Source organism: Ictidomys tridecemlineatus, chromosome 7 (genome assembly GCF_052094955.1).
Source record: "Ictidomys tridecemlineatus isolate mIctTri1 chromosome 7, mIctTri1.hap1, whole genome shotgun sequence".
Taxonomy (NCBI): domain Eukaryota; kingdom Metazoa; phylum Chordata; class Mammalia; order Rodentia; family Sciuridae; genus Ictidomys; species Ictidomys tridecemlineatus.
In genome coordinates, this window is record NC_135483.1 from 164,934,408 (window position 1) to 164,957,175 (window position 22,768).

Here is a 22,768-nt window from a genome sequence, read left to right on the forward strand (position 1 = left end):
GAGGACTATATCACCAGCAGCCTAACCTCTCTGAGAATACTGGGTGCAGTATTTCATTACTGCACAAAGGTGTCCTGTGTTTTAAAGTACTGCTCTGGATAGAACAAAGCAGAAGGGCTGGATCTAGGAAACCAATAAAGAACTTAAAGAGTATATGGCATGAGGAGCTGAGCTGCTCAGGGTGGTGAGTGCTGCCGATGTGGATGGAATTAATTTGACACATTGTTAGAATTCTTTTTCTAGCGCAAGAAACTGAATGAGCCCAATGACTCATCTGTTTGCTTGCCACATAGAATAATCGGTGTTCAGATTATATTCACCCTCTTTCCCTTGCAGCCGAAAATGAATTTAGAAAATTAGAAATCAAATCCTCATTCTGAAAAGTATCAAAAGCAAGCTGTGTTATAAGCAGTGTTGGCCTTGGATAGAAAAATTGTAATCTTTGTGTGTAACTGCTTGAATTTATCACCAGAAAGGAAAACTACCAGTGATTCTCAGCCATAAAATACAGAAGACAGTATTTCATTACTGGAATTTTGCAAACTTATTATGCTTGCTTTAAATTAATGGGGCTGGGGATGTGGCTCAAGTGGTAGCCCACTCGCCTGGCATGCGTGCGGCCGGGTTCGATCCTCAGCACCACATACCAACAAAGATGTTGTGTCCAACGAGAACTAAAAAATAAATATTAAAAAAAAATTCTCTCTCTCTCTTTCTCTCTCTCTCTCTCTCTCTCTCTCTCTCTCTCTCTCTCTCTCTCTCTCTCTCTCTCTCCCCTCTCTCACTCTCTTTAAAAAAAAATAAAATAAATAAATTAAATGACCCCTCCAACTAAATCAACTAAACTGAGATGACTAGTAATGCAAAACACCCTCTGAATGATTCTTCTCATGTTTCTTTATATGTGTAAGAAAAACATTTAAAGAAAGAAAATGTTTTTTAAACTAATTATGCTATGAATGTGTCATGCTTTTTGGTTTGTCAGAACTGACTACGGACTGAGAAAAAATGGGAAATTCTATTTTATGCAATAGATATGAATTTACTTCTTAGATAAATTTTTACCTCCTGAATATTAGTGAAATAAAATTATCCATCTTTAAATTTTCTCTTATTAAATGAAAGATTGCTAAAAGAGAATTTTGATAGCCTAAATATAAATTCTATTTTACTTGGTGTATTTAGCTTTTCTTTTTTTATTACACATTTAATTTTTTTCCAGTTTCCATGCCAGTGGGTACCTATTTTCAATGATAACATACTTTTTGGTTCTTTGAAACTAAAAAAGGACTCATTTTAAACTTACTATGACTTTATGATAATTTAACTTTGTTTTAGCTTTCCTTAGCAGCAAAAACTCAATTTTGAACTTAAAAAAAAATTCACATTGATTTTTATGAGTTATTTCCTTGTTGTTTTATATACCATTTTTAAACAGACTCTACAAATTTTTGAATAATCATTATGCACCTGAATAATCATTATGCACCTGAAGATTATTCTATGCCACTAATTATTTCTTTGTTTCAATTTTTTTTTTGGGTCTTCATACATGTACTTTGGATTGTAATGATCATCACATTTCACCATCATTAATTACCCCATGTCCCCTTACTTCCCCTCCAACCATTCTTTGTTTCAGTTTTGATTAAAGTTCACTTCCCACTTATGCTCAAGAACTTTTACTTCTGAGCTGGTTGCAGTTTATGCATGCTAATAAGACCACACAGAAAACAGAAGATCTAAAATGGAAGATTAAACATGAAGAAACATTTTCAAATCAGAATATTTTTCATAATTTGAACATTTAAAAAATTTTTAAAAAATCTTCTTGTTTCTTTTCAATTTATTAAATGAAAGATTGTTAAAAGAAAATTTTGACAGTCTAAATATAAATTCTATTTTACTTGGTGTATTTAGCTTTTCTTTTTTTATTACATATTTAATTTTTTTTCCAGACTATTGTGGAAATTTAGTTTGTTTTAGTTTGTTAAAGAATTAGAAATTCTTTTTTATTTATCAAAAAATTAATAATTCCTGTTTAGAAAGAGGAATCATTTACACAAGTGAGATAATCATTGGAGAATATTTTAAATATCTTATTAAAAATAAACTATTTTGTTGCTAATTATTTGAGTAGTTTAAAATATTTTTAAACCTTTTTTCTTAATCTTTTTCTGAAGTTTTCTTTTAGGTTTCACAGACTGATTCTAATTGCAGCAAACCCTGGTCCATCCCTATTCCCTAATGTTTGGGGTTCAAGAACAGAAATTAATTTTCTGATGGATTTAAAGGCTCAGGAAGTCATGCTATGAACATCTTATCTAAAATATATAGCAAGTTAGAGGCAAATCTTAAATCTGCATATTTACAAAATGTTTTATAATCCCAAATTGTACACATAAGCAGTGATGCTTCTGAAGCATCAACAAAATTATGGTGTTTAAATCAATCAATATAGCACCTTTCAATTTGTGTGCAGTGCTGACTTTATAGACAAAATGAATACCTTCACCATAATGTTCCTATTCTGGGGAAAACATAAATGATTTTGTGGTTCTTTGCTTGCAGTTTGTGAAGTGACTTATTTAAGATATTATTCTTAAAACTTAGTTTTCTTCAGTATGGAAAGATTTGCCACTGTAATGCCAACAAAGCAATGTTCAGCCTCTTTCTCTTCATTGAATTTTTTTCCTCTATGACAGTATTCAAAATGAGGATTGATTGTCTTTAATGACCCAAATAAATCTGCTCAGGTAAAAATGACCAAGTAACTGTACTCAATATGCCTACCAATTAGGTTCTAAAGACATAAACACTCAATATTTTCAGTGTTCAAAACCTACTTATCTGGTCTGGAGTACTCTAATATACATGTTTAAATACTGAATGATGAACAATAGAGACTTCTTTTTGTCCAACTGATAAATATATAAACTTTTTAGGGGCCATGAATGTCAACAAGCTGCTTTTGCACATGGCAGCACAAGTCCACTCACTTCAATAAATCCTTTTTTGGATTCCCACTTGTTCCCTCTCACCTTTCCCTTTTGGGGGTGTCTCTCTCCCTCTCATCCCTGACATTTCAGTGTAGGAACAACTTGTGTGACAAGTGAAGAGAATAAAAGATGTCATGCTAAGCAGGAATAGGAAATCAGGGAGGTAATTTTTTTATCATCCAGGCTCTCAGCACATTCTGTTGGAACTACAGCAATAAAAATAGTACATAATAATGGTCAATATTTGCATGTCTCTTTCCAGTTTCCATTTCCGCATCCTCTGTTCCCTTGGAGCCTCACAGTAGACCTTCAGCTTTGTGTCTGTGCATTTAATCTTGCTTTGCATTTTTTTACTGAATCATCAAACACACTTGTCAGTTTCTTGAAGGCAGGAACTGTGTTTTATATTTCATGAACATATGCACATATTAAACCACGTAGAAATTAACCTTCTTAAACTGACTGCCAAGTGGTCAAGAGCTTTCAATGGAAGAATCCCTGGATTTGATGATTCGAAAAAATATATATATATTAAGACTGAAAGGAGACCAATGACACTGACAGAGAGGATTGGAAAAAGTCCAAGGTGGTTGGGTCAAAGGAAGATGTCTAAACAGGGAGATGAGGGAAGTAACATTGAGGGATCCCCCCTAAGAAGATGCCTCCAGGGCCAGAGCCCTCTGAGACATACTTTGAGGAACATTACCTTAGGGGCAAACTTGCTTTCCATGGTACCTACATATGATATTCAATTATTTTTTTCTGTTGAAGCGCATTTATTCTATTACAAAGTTGGTAGTATATGTGAAATGATTTTTATAGGCATAAAGTAGAACATTATAATTACATCTTAGTTCTTAGTCTAATTTTATTTTAATTGTATTTTTGCTTAATCACATTTGTTATTTTTATTATTAGACTTTCAAAGAAATTTTTATTTTGTTCTTCAATACTACTCTTTTCCCCGTTTTCTTATTTTTTTTCTACTTTTGTCTTCATTTTGTACATATTCTAATTTTTCTTGATTTGTTTTTCTCCTACTACCTTTTTGAGGGGCTTTTATTTTAAATCATTCTAGTTTAGTCAAAACATTTAGAGCTATGAAATTTCACCCCAAATATACTTTTAGTTGCATCTCATAGATTTCTTTGATATATACATAGTACTGTCTTTATTTTCTATATTTTATATTTTTTCTTTTTATTCCTTTCTTGAGCCTAATGAATCAGAAATCTTATTTTAAAACTTACCCATGGTAGTATATCCTTTCCTTATCTTTTTATCATTAATTTCCAGTGCAATTTCATTGTGATCATACATGATTTGTTTAAAGGGGAAAATAAGGAGAAGATGATATAAGAAATGAACTGGGGAAAAAAATATATATATATATTATATAGGGCATAGGAATATATATAAAGGTGACATGACATTAAAGAGTAAAATAAAATAATGAAAACAAATGAAAAGAGGAAGTAAAAGGACCCATGCCTGGACAAAGGAGAGTCTCTAGTCTTGCTCATTGGCCTGGCAGCTGGTTGGATTGTTGATAGCGCTCCCTGTGCCAGGCAGTGTCTGGAAACCAGAAAGATGCAGGGCAGGGAGAAAAGGACAGAGTAATGGGAGAAATAAGCACCAGAGAGACTCCTCAGAGAAAATTCAGCTGCTTGACTCCCCTACCATACCACAGGCAATCTGCCAGCAGTCTGGCCCCTTTCTGCCTCCCCGCCACCCTCTGCCTAGTCCATGCCTTCTCATCCCTTAATTCCTCCAGGGTCACAACTTGGTATCTGTCTCACACTTACCCCACCCTTTATTCTCCACCAGACAGCCAAAGCAGTCTTCTTAAAACTTGAATCCAATCCTATCACGGTCAGCTCAATACCCTCTGGGGACTTCCCACCCTCTTTAGAAGCCTCTGCAAAATCCCCACCCCACTTCCATAGCCTCCTGGTATAATATAGTGTCTAACTACTCCTGGCCTCATTTCCTGCCAGGTTTTCATCTGCAACACTGAAAGGAGATTACAGATACAGACTCCAGAGCAATCCTGCCGCTCACGGGCTGTGTGGTATTAGGCAAGTTGCTTTAGTTTTCTCTGAGCTCTTGTGGGATGAAAAGAGCCCTAAGAACAGCTGCCAACCCATGACCAATCTATGCACAGGTCAATGGTTTAAAATAACTTGGTGTCTTGAACAATTAAATTTTTAAAAGGGAGTGCCAAAATTATTAAGGAGAGAAAATGTTCTTGTGGGTTGTTACAATCAAGTGTTAAAAACAAATTTTTATGAGGTCTTTCATTGTGTGCACAGTGGAATCTCCCTTTGCTCTTTCATTCCAGAAAAAAAAAAAACATTAAAATCTCATTAATGTTGGTAGTGTTGTATTGATTTATAGCTTGTTTCATTTTTAAATAAATAATATTCTCTTAAAAACTCACTTTTTAAGAGAATATTAAAAATATTTTGAAGTCCCTGACTTCAAATCCATTTCACAGGGGAAAAGAGTCTTAGACACGCAAAGGCAGTGAGCTGACTCACTCATAGCCCTGAAGGGAACAGAGAACAGCCAAGAGCTGCTGGAAGTGCATGTGGGCAGGCAGGTGAGAGCCCTGGTTGGTGCGTCTGGACTGCCAGTGAGACTATAAATCGCCCTGTGTCAGTCTGCGCTGCCCACTTGAGCTTCCCCAAGGCCTATAGGTATCTGGGATCTTGCTCTAACATATCTGCTTAAAAAAAAAAAAAAAAAAGGAATAAAAAAGAAAAAAAAAGACGTTCTTTATTCTGGTAGAAGCAATTTTTTTATTTTTTGGCATAATGCCTTCCCCTTCCAATTCTGATGAGCTGATATTTTTTGCGAATGGAAGAAAGGTAAGTTCATGACATGATTAACATGAATTTTCATATACCAGGGATAAAATCAAGGCTTTCTCCCCCCCCCCCGTGTGATGCCATTCATTTAATTTTTCCTTAACTTCTGTCTTCTTCTGTTTGAAGTCATATAGTGGTATAAACTTGGGTCAGTAGTTGAAATGGTGCCCAATTATTAAAACATGGGGCTTCTATTTGCTTTTTGTTTTTCCTCTGCCTTCCCTCACAGCTTAGCCTCTCTGTTTCACTGGGAGACACAGAGAACTAGTGGCAGAAGTAGGGAAACAATAGCCCTGGTTTTAGGAAATCTTCTCTGCCTAACCAATTTAATGACTTTCTGTGGCCATGAGTTATTTGAGTCAATTTGGGAATCTGTGTATTCGTTCCCTATCTGAGTCCTTTTCAGGTAAGTTGGGGTCAAAAAATTATCAGGTATATCGGAAAATTCAGGCATCAGAAAATGCACTATATCTTCAAAATTTGGGCTCCAAGTAGTAAAGGATTTCTTTATTATGTTTCTCTTCTAAAGCCACCCACATCAAAAATGTGCCCTCAGAGCAATGTCTAGAATTGCCATAACATGTCGATATTATCTTCCTAATCTCCCTTCTCCCATTTCACAATGTAGGTAATAGAGAAGAACGCTGATCCTGAAGTCAATCTGCTGTTTTACGTGAGGAAAGTTCATATCCTTGTGTTTCGCTGTAATCCATCTGAATTGGGTAGTAAGATGTGAACATGGTAAGAACTATCAAGAAAGTCACCTGAATTTGTTCTAGATAATGACCTTATGTTCCATTGGCAGAGTCTAGTCGGAGTTCAGAGAATGAATCTATCAATTTGTGCTTTGTTTGATGCATTTTTTTTTAACCTGAGCAAAACCAAAAGAAGCATCCAAAGAACCATGACTGTGCTCACTTGGGAAATAACTTATGACTTTGGAGCCCAGTGGTCATTCTGATGCTTGTTTCATATTCAGGAATATTATTGATGTAAATGTGTCTAGCCGAATTTCTGGCCAGCTAAATATTCATAGGTGCATGTCACAGGCAAGAGTGTTCCACAAGACATACTACCGACTGCTCCTATGTCCTTGGGTCATCCCTATCAGAGAAAACAAGTATTATTAATGTATTTCAAACTCCCAAAGTATAGTTAATGCCCTTCAAGCTTTCCATCTCTGCTCTTAACTCCACATTCCTCTGAGACCTTCAGTACACCTTTAGTATTCAAGGAGAATTCCTTGGATTTGGGTGCAACTATAAAGGGCTGGTACTTAGGACCAGTTGTGGCCATGGTTATATAAATTTATATATGAGCCCAAATTGCATTGAACTATGCACGCATGTACCTGAGTGTGTGTATAAGAGGTGAGCTCAGGATAAGTTCTGCACTCTAGTTACCAACACTGTGCCAATGTCAAATGGCTGGTACCGATTTGTACTATAACTATGTGACTATCATCAGTTGGGTCAATTGGGGGAAGCTGGGTGATGAATATACAGGGCTGTCAGTACTACTTTACAAACTTCCTGTGCAACTATAATTATTTAAAATAATAACTTAAAAATATATACTCATTGAGCACATACAAAGCTCCAGGAACTGTGTTAGGCTCTAGCCAATGATGAACAAGTTGATATTATCCTCTTTCTCTGTCTTTTTTGCCCCCAACATACATATCTGAAGACTATTTCAATACTCCCTGTTCTCACCATGACCCTTTGCTAAAAAATAGACTGTATCTCACCCTTGTTTTCTCTCAGACTCCATCTCTCTCTACTTAGTACCTCGTTGTCTGGTTTCCTACCCATCTTTTACCACTCTGCCCAGTACTGCCTCCTAAGGTCATTATTCCACTTACATTCCAGGTGGGCAAATCTTCCCTCTCCACTCCTGCCATTTCCCATCTAACTCCTTCAAAATCATACTAGAAATCAGCAGGACCTATCACTCCCTTTTTATATTATTTCTAAGTACCAACCACACTTCCCCCTGCTTTCTCTGACATCTTAAAATGAGGAAATAGATCTATATTAGGAGAAAACTGAAAATTCACAAATTTCCAAGCAAACATTGCCAGAACTAGCCCTAGGAAAAAATCACCCCCAGCGCCCCCACCTGCTTTTCCTCAGCACCTGCCTCTGTTCATTCCTTGATGGTGCCTAATATAAATAAGCAGTTCTGGGCAAGTAAGAATTGCCTGGGACCACCAGATCCCAACTTTACAATTAGAGTGAACAGTTCTGTACAGTTCTGTAATGGGGTCAGAGGTGTTATAAAACTTACTTGTTCCTCAAGTGGGTTGTTATGATGAATGGCTACTCTAGAAATGAATGTTTGTGAATAACCACAGATTCTTCTGCCAGTATCGTCCTACTTCTCTTTCACAGGACTCCTGTAGTCCTTCCAAAAAACTGTACCTACGTCTGGGAGTGTGTGTGTATGTGTGTGTGTGTGTGTGTGTGTGTGTGTGTGTATAATTTTTTCCTTTAAATCATGTCATCCATATTGCAAAAACTTTAGGATCCCATAAAACCTTAATATACTAGTGACTCAGGCCTTAGCTTAGGAGTCATCCCCAGAGTAGAACACAGTCACACAAAGAGCAAACTTTGGAGGGATCTGCATCTCTCTTCCACTGTCCCATTCTCTCCCTGTCCAAGATCAGAGGATCTTTCAGAGGCCCACAACTTCCCATTGACACATCCCAAAACCCCCACCGCCCCACCCAGACCGGCCAGTGGATCCTGTATCCCTGCTTGTTCAGCACCTTCCAGCCTGGTTTTAAGCAACCTGCAGAACAAGATGATGCACCCCAGGCTGAATGGCCCACAGCTACTTGGGGAAAGAAGGGTGCAGCACATTAGAGTTGTTTAATCTCCCATGAAATCCTGACTCTAGAATCAAACTGATGACTTCAGGGGAGAGGGGTCCTAGAAGCACCGCCAAACATTTGTCCTTCACCCACCCCTCACCAGAGCCCTGATATTGCTTGTAGTTCTGAAAACACTTCTTAATTTTATTCAGCTGATTTTATCAAGTGCCGGGTATTCTAAAGTAAGCTAAAAAACTGTGGGCTGCACAGAGGAAGTGGGGTGAGCCCCATGTCATGGCACACAGGGAGGGGCACTCACCCTGGGCTTGGGGAGAGAAGGAAAGGACCAGGCAGTTTCAAGGCAAATAGAACTTGGAACCAAGGGCATTCCAGTCAGTGTCCAGAGCATAGAGTGCTTGCAAGGAACAGAAGGGAGTCCTGATGGCTGCAAAGACCTGGAGGTGGGGGTGGGAGGCTATGGTGGCAAATGAAGGAGAAATAAGGAATGAGGTCCTTGAAGCAAAGGGCCAGGCCTGGCTGATGTCATTGTCACAGAGTGCATGAGAGTTACAGACCACCAAACATACTAAGCCAAATTGAGAGGGAATAAAAGGTTCTTTAATGAGCATGCCAGGCAAGCAGCTGGGAGCAGGCTAATGCCCCAAAGAACTCCCAGCACCTGAATATTGGAAGTACAGAGTTTACAAAGACAAAAACCATAAGAACAACTGAGGCACATATAGGTCAGAAAGACCCTGTTGATACAGATAATTTTGATCATATGAGAGAATTGTTTTGATTATACATTTTAGAGTCATTTTGTTATACATCAGGGCTGTAGTCAGGGATGCAGGAAGGTCCTACTGTACTGTCAACATAGATACAGCTGTCAGGAGGCTGCAAAGAAAATATTTTAAGCAAGCATTCAATGGAGTTAGGTCAGAACAAAATGGCATTACTTTGGTTCTTTTGCATTTCAGTCACAATCCCTGTGCACGCCACCTGCCCACTTAGTGTTGGGGTAACTTTGGGATATATTGTTGGGCTATGAATAGGACACCAAAAAAGCTCTTCAATGTAAAGGAACAAACAATAACTGACCTAAGTCAGTTTGACTGAAGTTGCTGTGTTAGGCATATAAAAAAAATATAGCACACCCAGTTAAATTTGAATCTGAGTGCGTAAGACATGCTAAATATTCCTATCGTTTATCTAAAAGTTAAACTTACCTGAAGGTCCTGTGCTCTGTCTGGCAACCCTACCTGATGATGAGTGTTGAGATGACTCTACAAGAATATGGAAGGAATTGTCAGGAACTCCTAGTGAGGGTGGAGGGAGGGGCCGTCAAACCAGCTACTGGGCATCCAGAGGACAAAACTGCTGATGGAATCAATTTTTCACTTTTTACTCAGGACAATTTTAAAATGCATGTCACAGACTGTTTTTACATTCTGAGGAAGTGAAAAGTGACCCTTGTCTCTGAGCCAGATAGCACTTGATTCTTTATTTGGAAATTTCAGGAATTTCCAAAAGCAGAAACAGAGGATTTTCTTGCCTTTCATGCCCCATTCAATGGAACACTTCAACTAAGATATGAGCCACTTACTTTCAGCCCTCTGCCTGGATGTGGAAAGCCTGGCTTGGCAACCCTAAGATGGCTTAGCTGGCTCAGATGGGGACTAAAGAACAAAGCAGAATGTGTGCAGCCTGTCTGGGCTGCTGCAAAGAACTTCCCCTTACTCCACCACTAGGGTTATCCTGACCCTGCATTACCTCTCCTGGACAGCAATTTCCAAGATGAAAATGAGCCTTAGCCTCCACCCAAGCCAATTATAAATTTCACCATGAAATCCTTTTTAAACTTCATCCAGAAAATGTCCCAAGCAAATTCCAATAGATTCTTGGATGCAATTCCACTAGAACCTAAAGTAGGGGATTTGCATATATTATTTGTGAAAATATGCAGATGTCTTATAGGAAGAAGATATACAGTGATGGTTGATATTATTGACTCAACTAATCCCATAAGAAAATAAAAGCATTACATTGCTGTACCTGAGAAAGTTAAACCTCATGGGGTTGGGGGTGGATTTTTCTAAGTTCTGCACACAAACTCCTTCCATCACTCTGAAGCAATAACACCACAAGGGTTCTGAATCCATTGTCCAGTTCTGGACTTTTTACTGTGGACTTTTTCACAACTCATTTAGATGCAAACTCTGACCCAACAAATGTGAGGTTCAAGCAATCTTTGGGTATCCTACTTGTGTGAATGTCCATATGGGTCACTGTAGAAGTATCCATGTTTGATCACAAGGGGCTTCTCTAGGCCCACTGGGAAAATCTGAAAATTTTTATATCTGGAAATTCATCTGGACCCGAGGTTTTCAGATAAGGCAGTGTGGGTCTTGGGATTTCTTCTCACCTTTCGTCAATGAGCTCATTTATAAGCAAAAAGATCATACATAAGCAGGAAACTGGCCAATTTGTTACAAGAGACATGGAAACATGTTGCTTGTTATCAATCTCCAAAGGAGAGAAACGTGAAAACCAAAGCAGCCAGGGACCCCCTTTTCCTTAACTCCCTTCCCCCAGTCCGTCTCACAGGTACAAAATATGGCTGTGGGGGAGGAGGCTGTGGCGCCTGCACGGTGATGGTGTCCAGATACAACCCGAAGACCAAGAAGATCCAGTATCCTTTGTGTTGGCCTGGCTCAGCTCTGGCCTCTGGCAGGGTGTGGAGCCTCTCACTTTCGCTGTGGCCATGAGCCCCTCCCATCTCCTTCCAGGAATCTAGCATAGTCATGTTGCCTCCAGATCTTTCCCACAGATGTTCTTTCTGGCAGAATGTATTGGCCCATGTGCCAGTCGCTCAGGGCTCTGCTCTCTACTGCTGCAAAAACACTTGCTTTGTTTTTGAATAGGAGATTTCAGAGTGTGTATCAGGCAAGAATGGTTAATGGAAAGAAGTGATAGTCTTGCGGGAAGATGTAGGTCAACTCAATGAGAAGAGTTGTTTGCTCAGAAGTGCTGAACGACTTCTCGAATCATGCCATACAATTGAACCAACATTACCTTGACCTAGAAATGAAATCTGTGCTCTGATTGAATGCAGAGGTGAAGGGAGAGTTGTCTAGCATGACTGCCAAGTTTTTGCCTTAGGAAACTTGGCAGGGGGCATTTACAAATTAGAAAACTTGGAAAGGGGTGAATTTAGCTAGAGACACATTGCATTTAGGGTAATTATGGGACACTTCAGAGGGACTGTCCAGCAGAACTCTAGATTGTTCTGTTATTTAAAGAAGAGTTCTCATTTAGAGCTTATAACTTAATGTTATATCATCAATACTAACAATAACAATGCTAATAAAAATAACTATTGAGTGCTTATTGCATACAGGCACTATTCAGAGTTGCTTACATATAGGATCATATTAAGTTTCCCAAACAACTTTGAGATAGACATTAAATTCACTCACATTTTGAAAACAGGAAACGGAGGCAAATAACTTTCTCAAGGTTTCATGGGTCAGTGAGTAGCAAAGGCATGTTTTCATCCCACATCATGTAAAAGGCAGGGGAACTACAGGAGAGAGTAGAAGTGTGAGACACTGTAGGACAATAGAAAGGAAACTGGGCAAAGAAAGAAGCCCCCACACAGGAGACCAAAAGAGTCTCCAAAGTTGAAGGAAGACTATCAAATGGAGAAGGTTCCAAGAAGATAGCGGTGATCACTATTGTGAAACCCTAACCCTAACCTCAAACCCTAACCCCAACCCTAACCCTAACCTGGGAACACTAGATTGCTGCCAGGACAAGGTTGGCAGAAAGATAGAGCCAGAAGGTAAAATCCAGTTGCTACAGGCATGATTGGAAGGCATGGAAATGGTGGAGAGATTTTGAAGAAACTTGAACAAGAAAGGGAAAAAAGATGGGTCAATGCTAGAGAGAGATGTGAGTTTGAGTGTTTTGTTTTTTGTTTTATCACGGCCAACATTTGACTTTATTCCTCAATGCAAAAGAATTTAGGGAAATGAGACCCTAGAAAGAAAGTGGATAGTAAAACAATGGAGGACAGGGAAAGTCCATGAGAGGTCAAGAGTAAATGGGATCCAGAGCACAGGGGAGGAGGAGGATTGGTAGTTTCTCACCTACCGATCCTTGAATGGAGGTGAGAATGATGCAGATCAGAGGAGCAGTCTCGCCAGCGGGTGAAGAGAGCTCATGCCTCTATTCCCTAGATGAGGCTCCAGGATAAGACTGAGGAGAGCAGTGAACACTGGAAGTGTCACAGAGAGAAATGGGAGAGGAAGAGAAGACTAAGAGGAACGAAGGAACTGGAGAACATAAAAACCAAAAATGGATCTGTTACCCAATGTGCCTGGGGTCTGCCCTAGCTTTGTACACCAAACTCTCTTCCTGGGTCCCTCACTGGTCAGCTGAGTGACTTCCACACAGCTTTGATGATTCTCAGGGAGGGTGGAACCAAGAGCAGAACTTGGTTTTTGTTCAGAAGAATGGCAGTCATACCCCAGCCTGGGTAGAAGAATCATTCCCAGAAAAAGGAACACTCCCCACACCTGAAAAGACAATGGGACTTAGCCTGAGTGGGACTCAACAAGCTAAATTTAGCTAATGATGTCTGGATCCCATTCCCAACCAATGAGATGAGACTCCAGTGCTCACCGCACCTACCACGCCATTAAAATAGACACTAATGTGGGACAGGTGGCCAAGACAAGGGCAGGATACAGTGCCTTTCAAACTCAGCCACACATTGAAGTCATCTGAGGAGTGTTAAACGTCACTAGTTGATCTGATTTAATTTAATACACCAAGAGTATCTGTATTTTGTAAAACTTCTCATGGTTGAGAATCACTTGGCTAAACTTCCACATGGTAGTTCTCAGAAATCAACATATTAACTTCTGAATTCCTTTCCCTAGAACGAGAAAAAAATAAAATAGAACTGGAGAATGGAAGTCTCTGAGAAGTCCTTGAAAGCCTTTACTTTCTTTTCCTTTCCTCTCTAGCATTCTACCAGCTATATGTAGGTCCTTTCTTGACATATCCAGGAGTGCATGTCCCTATAGCTAGTCTGCTCTGTGTTCCCAGGGAAATAAAATATTGTGACTCTTCCTGGACTGAATTGTCATCCCCCAAATGTCACCCACTCCTGCAATTCCAGTGTGTTCTCTTTACATCATTCCATTGCAGCCATTATCCCGTGACAGCATGCCTGGTGCCCATCTGCTCTCTGTATGGGGCCGCTGTCACCACTGTGGAAGGTGTAGGGAGCATCAAAACCAGGATTCATCCCGTGCAGGTAAGAGCACAATGATTGGGACCAGCTGATGGTATGGGAATCCCCCACCCCAGTCTAGTGACCTCCCATTTGGTCACCAACTTTGACATCCTTTGGGCTTTTAAATTCTTATTTTGTGACATTCAGTGCTTCATTTGCTAGTGCTCTTTTCAGGGATCTTTTAAAAATTCTTTCATTGATTGTAATAGATCTTAACCCCAAGAAACTTTCTCAGCCCCATCTTTGCCCTAAACCAAAAGAAAAGTCCAGTCTGAAAAGAGAAGAAAATGAAAGAGGAAACCAGAGATTTATAAAAGTAATAGTTTTCCCTTCACTTTTAAGATAAACTGAACTCTAATAGGGAGCCCAACCATACATAAGAATACTGCACAAATGCTTTCCAAACGTCTGACAAGTAACAGTACACCATGCCACAATAAAACAAAACTAAAATAACAAGGTGTTGACTAAAATTCAGAGGACTATCTAAAGATATGGAAATGTTAGTTTTATATACTAGAAGAGGAACATCTTCCCGGGATGAGTTTTAAAAGCACTATGTAGAAAAAAGAAATTATAAAAGCGTATCTTCCCCTGAGATTCCTTCTCTTGGAAGGCTGTGCTTGGAACTCCCAAGCTTGGCTGACAGCTCGTTACCTTTGATGGACACTTGCTAATAATGCATGTCTTTCAGCCATCAACTTAATGGCTTTGTGTTCTGTTTAAGATCTTGTACCATGCTTGGCTCATCATCTTAATTATGCAAACACTTTCTGCTATACTTGTTGGATTTCTTTCTCTGAAGTTCTTGATAGTACAGAGGTGGGATTTGTTCAGCAATGCCCCGGAGCAGGCTTGTACTGACTTGTGAGCATGAATTGTCAGTGTGCAGGAATTTCACAAGCCAGTCTTAAAACATACACCTATTCATAAATCAAACTATATACACTCACAATTACCTAATTTATAAAATAATATGGATTATGGAGGTGGAAGTAGTTAGACTATGAAAATTGGCAGAAAATATAAATCAGGGCTGGTTTTTCCCCCAGAGAGCCAGTTTTTAAACATTTACAAGCACATTTACAACCGGATTTATATGCCACATCTGAAATAAATTGCCTTTAGCAATAAATTTAACACAGCCATATTGTCTTCTAGCATTAGAACAATGTCTGTCCTTTGAGTTGAGCCACAGATGAAGTGTTTGGCTTTCATTTCAAGAGGCACACTCTTTGAAAAAATATTTATTTGAAAACATTTGCATCACACTCAAGCCGGCCCATTGAGCAGCCGTTGAGAGGTGCACAGGACAGATGCACGGTCCTGTCTCCCATTTATGTCATCATGGCATAGGGTCTTTGAAAGGAGCAAAGTAAATTGTCATTTCTCTTTTTCTGTTGTTCTGTTGTATTTGAGCGTAAATGGTTAAATTGTGTAAATTAAGTACATGAATAGTACAACACTACTAAACAACACTGTACAATTTTCAAAACATTCATATAGATAATGTCCTTAAAGTCATCAAAAATTCTGAAATATAGTTGGAGAAGAGGATGCAAATTATTTGCTCATATTCAACTATTTATAATGATCTGTAAAATAGATATCATTATCTCCATTTTATAGATGAAGAAGTCAAGTAAATCAGCCGAACTCACACAACAAAGGAGGTGCCAGAGGGACCAAAACTCACATGAAAATGACACCAAAGCACATTAGTTGTTCTAAGCCACACTTCCTGTTTCACAGGCTCCAAATAGCAAAGTGTCTTAATTAACTTGCTTTTCTTGAGGGCAAAAATAATACACATCTGATTTTAAGAAATAAAGTGCTTTCCTTTCAGGGGTTATCTTTTACCCTGCAGTTATTTCTGGAAAGTGGAATCTACAACCTTTTGTTGCGGCCTGGGGAACAAAGGTAGGGAAACAAGAGGTCTAAAGCATAAATGATGGGTGTACCATTGCTTCCCAGGAAAGACTTGCCAAGTGTCATGGTACACAGTGTGGATTCTGCAGCCCAGGAATGGTGATGTCTATCTACACGCTGCTCAGGAACCACCCAGAGCCAACACCTGAGCAGATAATGGAAGCACTTGGAGGTGAGTCATCTTGGCCCTGCGTAGGCAGGAGTCAGAGTAAAAAGTGCTCAGGAAGCTAGACACAGAGACCCTGGCTCATGGGAGAAATAGTGGCACAGCTTCGTGGTTCCAGGCTCCTGACTTCCTTAGTACCTGTCCTGACCGAAGTATTTCTAGAAGGGGCTGTCTTTGTTTGGCAGCAATGATGCCAGGAATGGGCATGCTGCTGAATTCCTGACTAATACTTTTCTTTTGGTAGAGCCGTTTGTCACTCTGCAAAGACACACAGATGGGCTCTTTCTAACACTATCTTTTCTAAATGTAGAAATTTAGGTAAGCTGGAAGAACAAGATTGTGCTATTTCCTTTTTAATTAATCTGTCTGAATAGTTCATTAACATCACTTACTAAAATTAATTTTGCAAAAAGGAAAGACTTTTTAGATACTTTGTATCTTTATGCCCTAGTTGGTTCATTATAATAATATAATCCAGGAGATCGTAAAAACAATTAGTTATCAAACAAACTTAGCAATTCGATCTCCTGAGGCAAAAGAGCTATCAAATTTAAATGAACAAAAACAATTATCTACCTGAAAAAGCTATGTTGACAAATGCAGTGTTCTTCTTTTTTTAAATTTTTATTGAGAAGAAATTCATTTGTCATAAAATTCACCTATTAAAGTGTACAATCCAGCGTTTTTAGTCTGTTCAGAGTTGAATAATCATCCCCACAATCAGTTTTAGAAAATATTCATCACCCAGAAAAGAAATGCCACAACTACTTAGTAATCAGTACCCCCCCCCCCGTTCTCTCCCTCCCAACCTCCTACCATGGCAATTACTTTATTTATTTATTCATTCATTCATTCATTCATTCATTCTAATCAGTTATACACGACAGTAGAAAGCTCTTCAATTCATTGTACACAAATGGAGCAGAATTTTTCACTTCTCTGGTTGTATGTGAAGTAGAGTCACACCATTTGTGCAACCATACATGTACCTAGGGTAATGATGTCCATCTCATTCCACTGTCTTTCTTACTCCTCCCTTTTCCCCCTCCCTTCTACCTCATACAAAATTCCTCCACTTATCCCATGCCCCCCCATATGAATTAGCATCCACTTATCAGAGAAAACATTCAGTCCCTGGTTTTTTGAGATGGACTTATTTCATTTAGCATGATATTTTCCAACTCCATCCATTTACCTGAAAATGCCATAATTCTATTCTCTTTTAATGCTGAGTAATTTTCCATTGTGTGTATGTACCAAAGTTTCTTTATCCATTCATCTATTGAAGGGCATGTATGTTGGCTCCACAGTTTAGCTATCGTGATGTGGCAGTGTCCCTGTAATATGCTGTTTTAAGTTCTTTGGGTATAAACTGAGGAGTAGAATAGCTGAATCAAATGGTAGTTCCATTCCAAGTTTTCTAAGGAGTCTCCATACTGCTTTCCATTTTGGTTGCACCAATTTGCAGTCCCATCAGCAGTGTACGAGTTGTCCCCCCACATCCTCACCAACATTTATTGTTGCTTATATTCTTGATAACTGCTATTCAGACTGGAGTGAGATGAAATCTTAAGAGTAGTTTTGATTTGCATTTCTCTTATTACTAGAGATTTTGAACATTTTTTAATATATTTGTTGATGGAACAAATGCAGTTTTCCATAACAACACTAATTTCATGGTGACTGGTCACTAATTCTTAGAAGAAAGCTATTAAGGTAAATTTCTAGGTATTATAGGAAAGTTCTTTGTTCTTTTCTATAAACAGAACTGGACAGAAACTGAGTTTTATGATGAAAAGATGCAGAATACGACTAAATAGATGTTAAATTTAAATGTTATACGAAGTGGCATATTAGTATTCCCTAATATTTTCCCTTATCACTTAACAACAACTTTTTCAGTTTCTAGTTAAACACTATTAAAACATGGGTCGATAATTTCAATTATAACCTGAATGGATTGAGCAATTGATAATTTTTGCTCAGTGAAATAATGAGCAACTAATGAGGTATCAAGAACTTTGAAAAGCATAGGTCTTGTGATTTGCCCTTTTTATCAGCTTATTTGATTATGAGGCAATCTTACAGAGACAAATTATACCTTTCATGATTCTGTGCCTGTGATTAACATAGAAACCATCAAGAAAGAGATGGTACTGTCAAGTTTGGCTAAGTGGATGAGTCAGACAACTTTGTTCTAGGTGTAGATAACTTGAAGGGTATATTTATGCTCTCTGTAGATAACTCGAAGAGTATATTTATTTGCTCTCTTTCTAGAATTATAAATATTAGACACACTGATAACCTTTGTGGGTCTTTTTTTTAATAGGTGGTGCTGGGGTTCAAACCCAGAGCCTTGTGCATGCGAGGCAAACACTCTACCAAATGAGCGATATCTCCAGCCCTCATGGTCATATTCTAAGAAAAACAATAATACAGGGGCTGGGAATATAGTGCAGTTGGTAGAAAGCCTGCCTTATATGCACCAAGTCCTGGGTTCAATCCCCAGCACTGCCCCCCCCCACAAAGAAAGAAAAACAATAATATAAAATAAAGTTCAAATAAATGTAATTAGTATAGGCTTATAAGTTCTAAAATGGATAACCAACATAAACATCGCTGCTTAATTTAATCTAGGCTTTTCCTTTCAAGACTAAAGGAATAACATTTTTGAATTTTCATCTTTTTTTTCTTCTTAGAATTAGAAAAATGTCTATAATGGGCAGTTATCTTTTCTTCAGCAGTCTTTAATACAGTCTATGGAGTTAACACTGATTATGTAACCCTGAACAAAATGAAACAAAAAGCCCTAATACTGGCTCACCCCAGCCTTTACTGCTAGCTTACAGCTTATCAGAGAGAAGATGTGCATGGCCTTCCCACTACTTGTATTTCATACCACGTAGTTATGTTCTAGAAATTTCAGCTTCTTCCTTCTACTCTAAGGAATTCTAAATTCACATCCTTCCATGTTTTTTCTTCTTTGGCAAAAAGAAAGAGACTATGGAGTCTGCACCCATTCTTGTGTATTCAGGTTCTTCTAAAAAGAAAGGAGGGAACCCACAGCCCAACTTCCCTTGTGACTCACTGGAAGCAACACTTTTCTTCTAGGAGTTTTAACTTGCCCGATCCACATATACACACTCCCTCTGAAATTGTTAAACTATAATTGAACATAATAATTTGAAACATACTTTTAGTATAAAAATAATACATTCTATTGTGAAAGGGTCCCCAAATTTAAAGACATAGAAAAACTCACCAATAATTCTGCCACCAGTAGCGCCACCCAGACCAAGACATTAACACATGAGCCTTTGGGGACTCAGACTATAGCAGTCCCAATTCCTCTTCCCCTGGGAGACTGCAGGAGAAAGGTATGACGAAGGGACATATAGATGATATGGAGATGCAGATATACAACTTAGGATAGGGGCAGGAAATAAAGCAGAAAGGATTGAGAAAAACTTTGGAGATTTCTGTGGTATTTCAGGAAGAAAATGTAACCATAAAATCTATTTTTTGAAGAACATCTCCAAGGGAAACATTTTTTTCTAAAAAATCTTGCTGGCTTTAGGGAGAAAAAAAAAAGAATCTCAATACTAATACAACTATTCCACTGAAAACATGAAGTACAGATATGCAATGTATTTCTATATTATTTTCTAAAACTTTACCCCTTGTTAATCAGGTAATTTGTGCCGATGTACTGGATACCGACCAATTATAGAAAGTGGGAAAACTTTCTGTGTGGTGAGTTAAAAAAAAAAAAAAAAAAGACTACCCATTCTGTTACATTAATGATCTTTTGCATAAAATAATGTATTGCATTCACTAATCTCTAAAATAACTCTAGGTTGCCTTTTCTAACCACTGAAAGTTGTTAAATACCTACAGCTTGTTTTTTTTTTTTTAAATAAATGGTTAGCATCTGTCTTGTTTTTATCCTTAAATTGGTCATTTTCCTGAGGAGGACAGAATTTAGTTCATGACTTCAAGAAATGTGTGGTCTACTAAAAAAAATAAAGCATGGAAACAATAAAACCATAATTGAAAAGCAAGATATTAAAAACTCAACATATCCAATATATGCATATAAATTTTGAAGGAACATGAACTTAAGAGAATTAATAAATGAGAAGAGAAGAGACAGAGGAGAGAAGGGGAGTTTTGAGCTAGGTCCTAAAGGAAATGCTAGAAATGAAGGCTAGAGAGAGGTCTAGGAAAATTCCAAGTAAGAAAATGGATGGAAGTAGGAAAAAGAGAGATGTCTAAAATTCAGGTAAGAATGACTAAATGATGAGACTAAAGTATTAAAAATTTATAAGATCCTGTTTGGGGCTAAAGAATGTAAATGTAAAGCTGATTACCAATGTGTAGTCATTGTTCTCAAGCCAGAAATAACACAATGAGAACAGAATTTTGGAAGACAAATTCTTGGCACTTGCTTATAGATAAGCCTGGGGAGCCATGTTGGGAGTGAAGGCATGGACTAGTGCCATATCCCACACAGGAGAGAATGACGACCCAGACCAGTGTGGCAAATGTGGATACAAGGAAATCACTTTTAAGAGGATTGCCAGAACCATAGCCACCAGATGGTAAAGAGCAAGGAACCCAGGTCACCTTCCAAGTCAAGAAACAGGAACCACAGGAGACAAAGGAAGCTGGGGAAAAAAATGATTTAGCGTATGGGGGAGCAGGTAGTTTTGAAATATCTTGTTTTCAGAAAGTTGAATGTCAGGAGAAGATATATTTTGAAACAATTTCAGTAGGGGTGTTTTTCCAAAACCCATTTTTTATGGTAAAAATTAATTTTTATATAATTTTTTGGCTAAAAACAATTCAAGGTACATAAGTTCATGCCAAATACTATAAAATCTTTAAAAGATATATTTTAATGCCAGTACTGAAAATTTTCAAGTTCTACATACTACTGGCTATTTTATTTTAATTCCTGGGTTGGATATTATTTATGTGGAACCATATGAGTGGGCAATATACTACCATTTTTGACCTTCAAAAACAGCAGTTTCTTTGTCTGATTCAACCTCTTACAGTGTGATTATTTTTCTGGTGACAAAAAAAAAATCTGTACAAAGATAGAGACAAAATTAGATATTTAGACTCTCTCTCACACTGGGTCCCCACATTCAGTTACTTATAGTTAGTTCCTTTGCTGGGTACAGCATTGACACAAAATCCAAATCCCTTCTTAATTCTGTAGAAATGATCTTGCAAGTAAGATATACCAGCTGCTACTTTGGCTGTAGTTCTATGTGTCAGGCACTGTATGAAACTTTTCTAATACTTAAATCTATCAAATCTTTTGGGGGTGGGTTTTATAATCCGAATTTAACCCTGCTAATATGTGTTAAAGCAGACACTAGACCCAGTTCACCTTGACTTATTTTTTTTTAATATTTTTTAGTTATACATGGACGAAGTATCTTTGTTTTGTTTATTTACTTTTATGTGGTGCTGAGGATCGAACCCAGTGCCTCACACATGGGAGGCAAGCGCTCTACCGCTGAACCACATCCTAGCTGCCTCCCCTTGACTTATGTATGAAGAACATCTCTAGATTGCCACAAACCCTTTGCCAGTGTTTACACATTGAAAAGGGAAAGCAGGAATGATAAGTCTGATTGTTGTAGTAACTAATAAATGAATTCTGACCCCAAACTCTGCATTTCTGCATGAAATGTCCTAAAAATTAACGTTAAATGCTTTTCATATGCTTGAGTCATCTCAATAATTCAAAATGATCCCAATAAACTAATAATAAGCTCAGGCTTTATTTATATTGATATTTAGAAAGTTTTCAATAAAGATACATGCTGTATCACCATTAAGATGACAAAAAGCAATCTGTTGGGTTGGTTACTACAGTGTACCTACACTTCATATATCTCAGTTCCAATAGAAGCCTCTGCTGGCTGACTCCACCCGCCTCTCACCCCTTTGCCATCCCCAGATATTGGAATGACACTGTTTACAGGACTCCATCCTGACTTCGTCTCGTTCACTCCCTATTATTTTATTTAATTGTTCAATGAAGAGATAGCAGGTTACCTAACCTGCCAGAGGCTAAGATAGGTAATTAAAGAACTAACTAATGAATTTGACTTCAACTGCATTACCTCCTAAGGAATCCAGTGTTTGTCAGCTGAAAGGATCCGGAAAATGTTGCATGGATCAAGATGAGCAGGCTCTTGAAAACAGACAAGAAAAAGTAAGTATCTGGCTTTTCCATTTCAGTTGAGATTGGCTGAAAAACATCCATATAAACCCAAAGGAGTTCTCTGTTAGTGTGAGTAAGTAAAATGCAAAATAAGTGAATTGGGATCATCAAAAGCCTCAAAGAGCTCCAAAAATTAGGAGGTTCATGATTCGCACCAGGCTTGTGGCACAGGCTGCTTCCCTTCCCAAGCATCAAGGCTTTCTGTGCTTAGTCTGAGTTTAGCAACCATCCCCATTCCTCTCACTAAGAGGGACTGAGCAGCAGTGCCCCCTCATGCTCTAGCCAGAAAAAAAAAAAATACCTGCAAATGATTTCTGGGACTCAGAACAAAAACCTGAAACCCAATTTCTGACACCAGAGGAAGAAAACCAGAGTCTAGTAAGCAAGCTGGGAAATCACCCAGTGCTCCTGAGAGAGTGGGAAGAACTCCACTGAGG

The 22,768-nt window shown here is 38.3% G+C and overlaps 1 protein-coding gene across 1 annotated transcript in view; it reads left to right on the plus strand.

Annotated features, from left to right (window-relative positions):
* Positions 1 to 5,815: 5,815 nt before the first annotated feature.
* Positions 5,816 to 22,768, plus strand: part of LOC101973702 (aldehyde oxidase-like) — a 56,487-nt gene continuing 39,534 nt past the window's right edge. Inside the window, 7 exon segments of the mRNA NM_001282264.1 lie at positions 5,816 to 5,869; positions 6,498 to 6,573; positions 11,295 to 11,379; positions 13,905 to 14,013; positions 15,967 to 16,093; positions 19,779 to 19,837; positions 22,239 to 22,322. Of these exon segments, the coding sequence (NP_001269193.1) occupies positions 5,816 to 5,869; positions 6,498 to 6,573; positions 11,295 to 11,379; positions 13,905 to 14,013; positions 15,967 to 16,093; positions 19,779 to 19,837; positions 22,239 to 22,322 (594 nt within the window).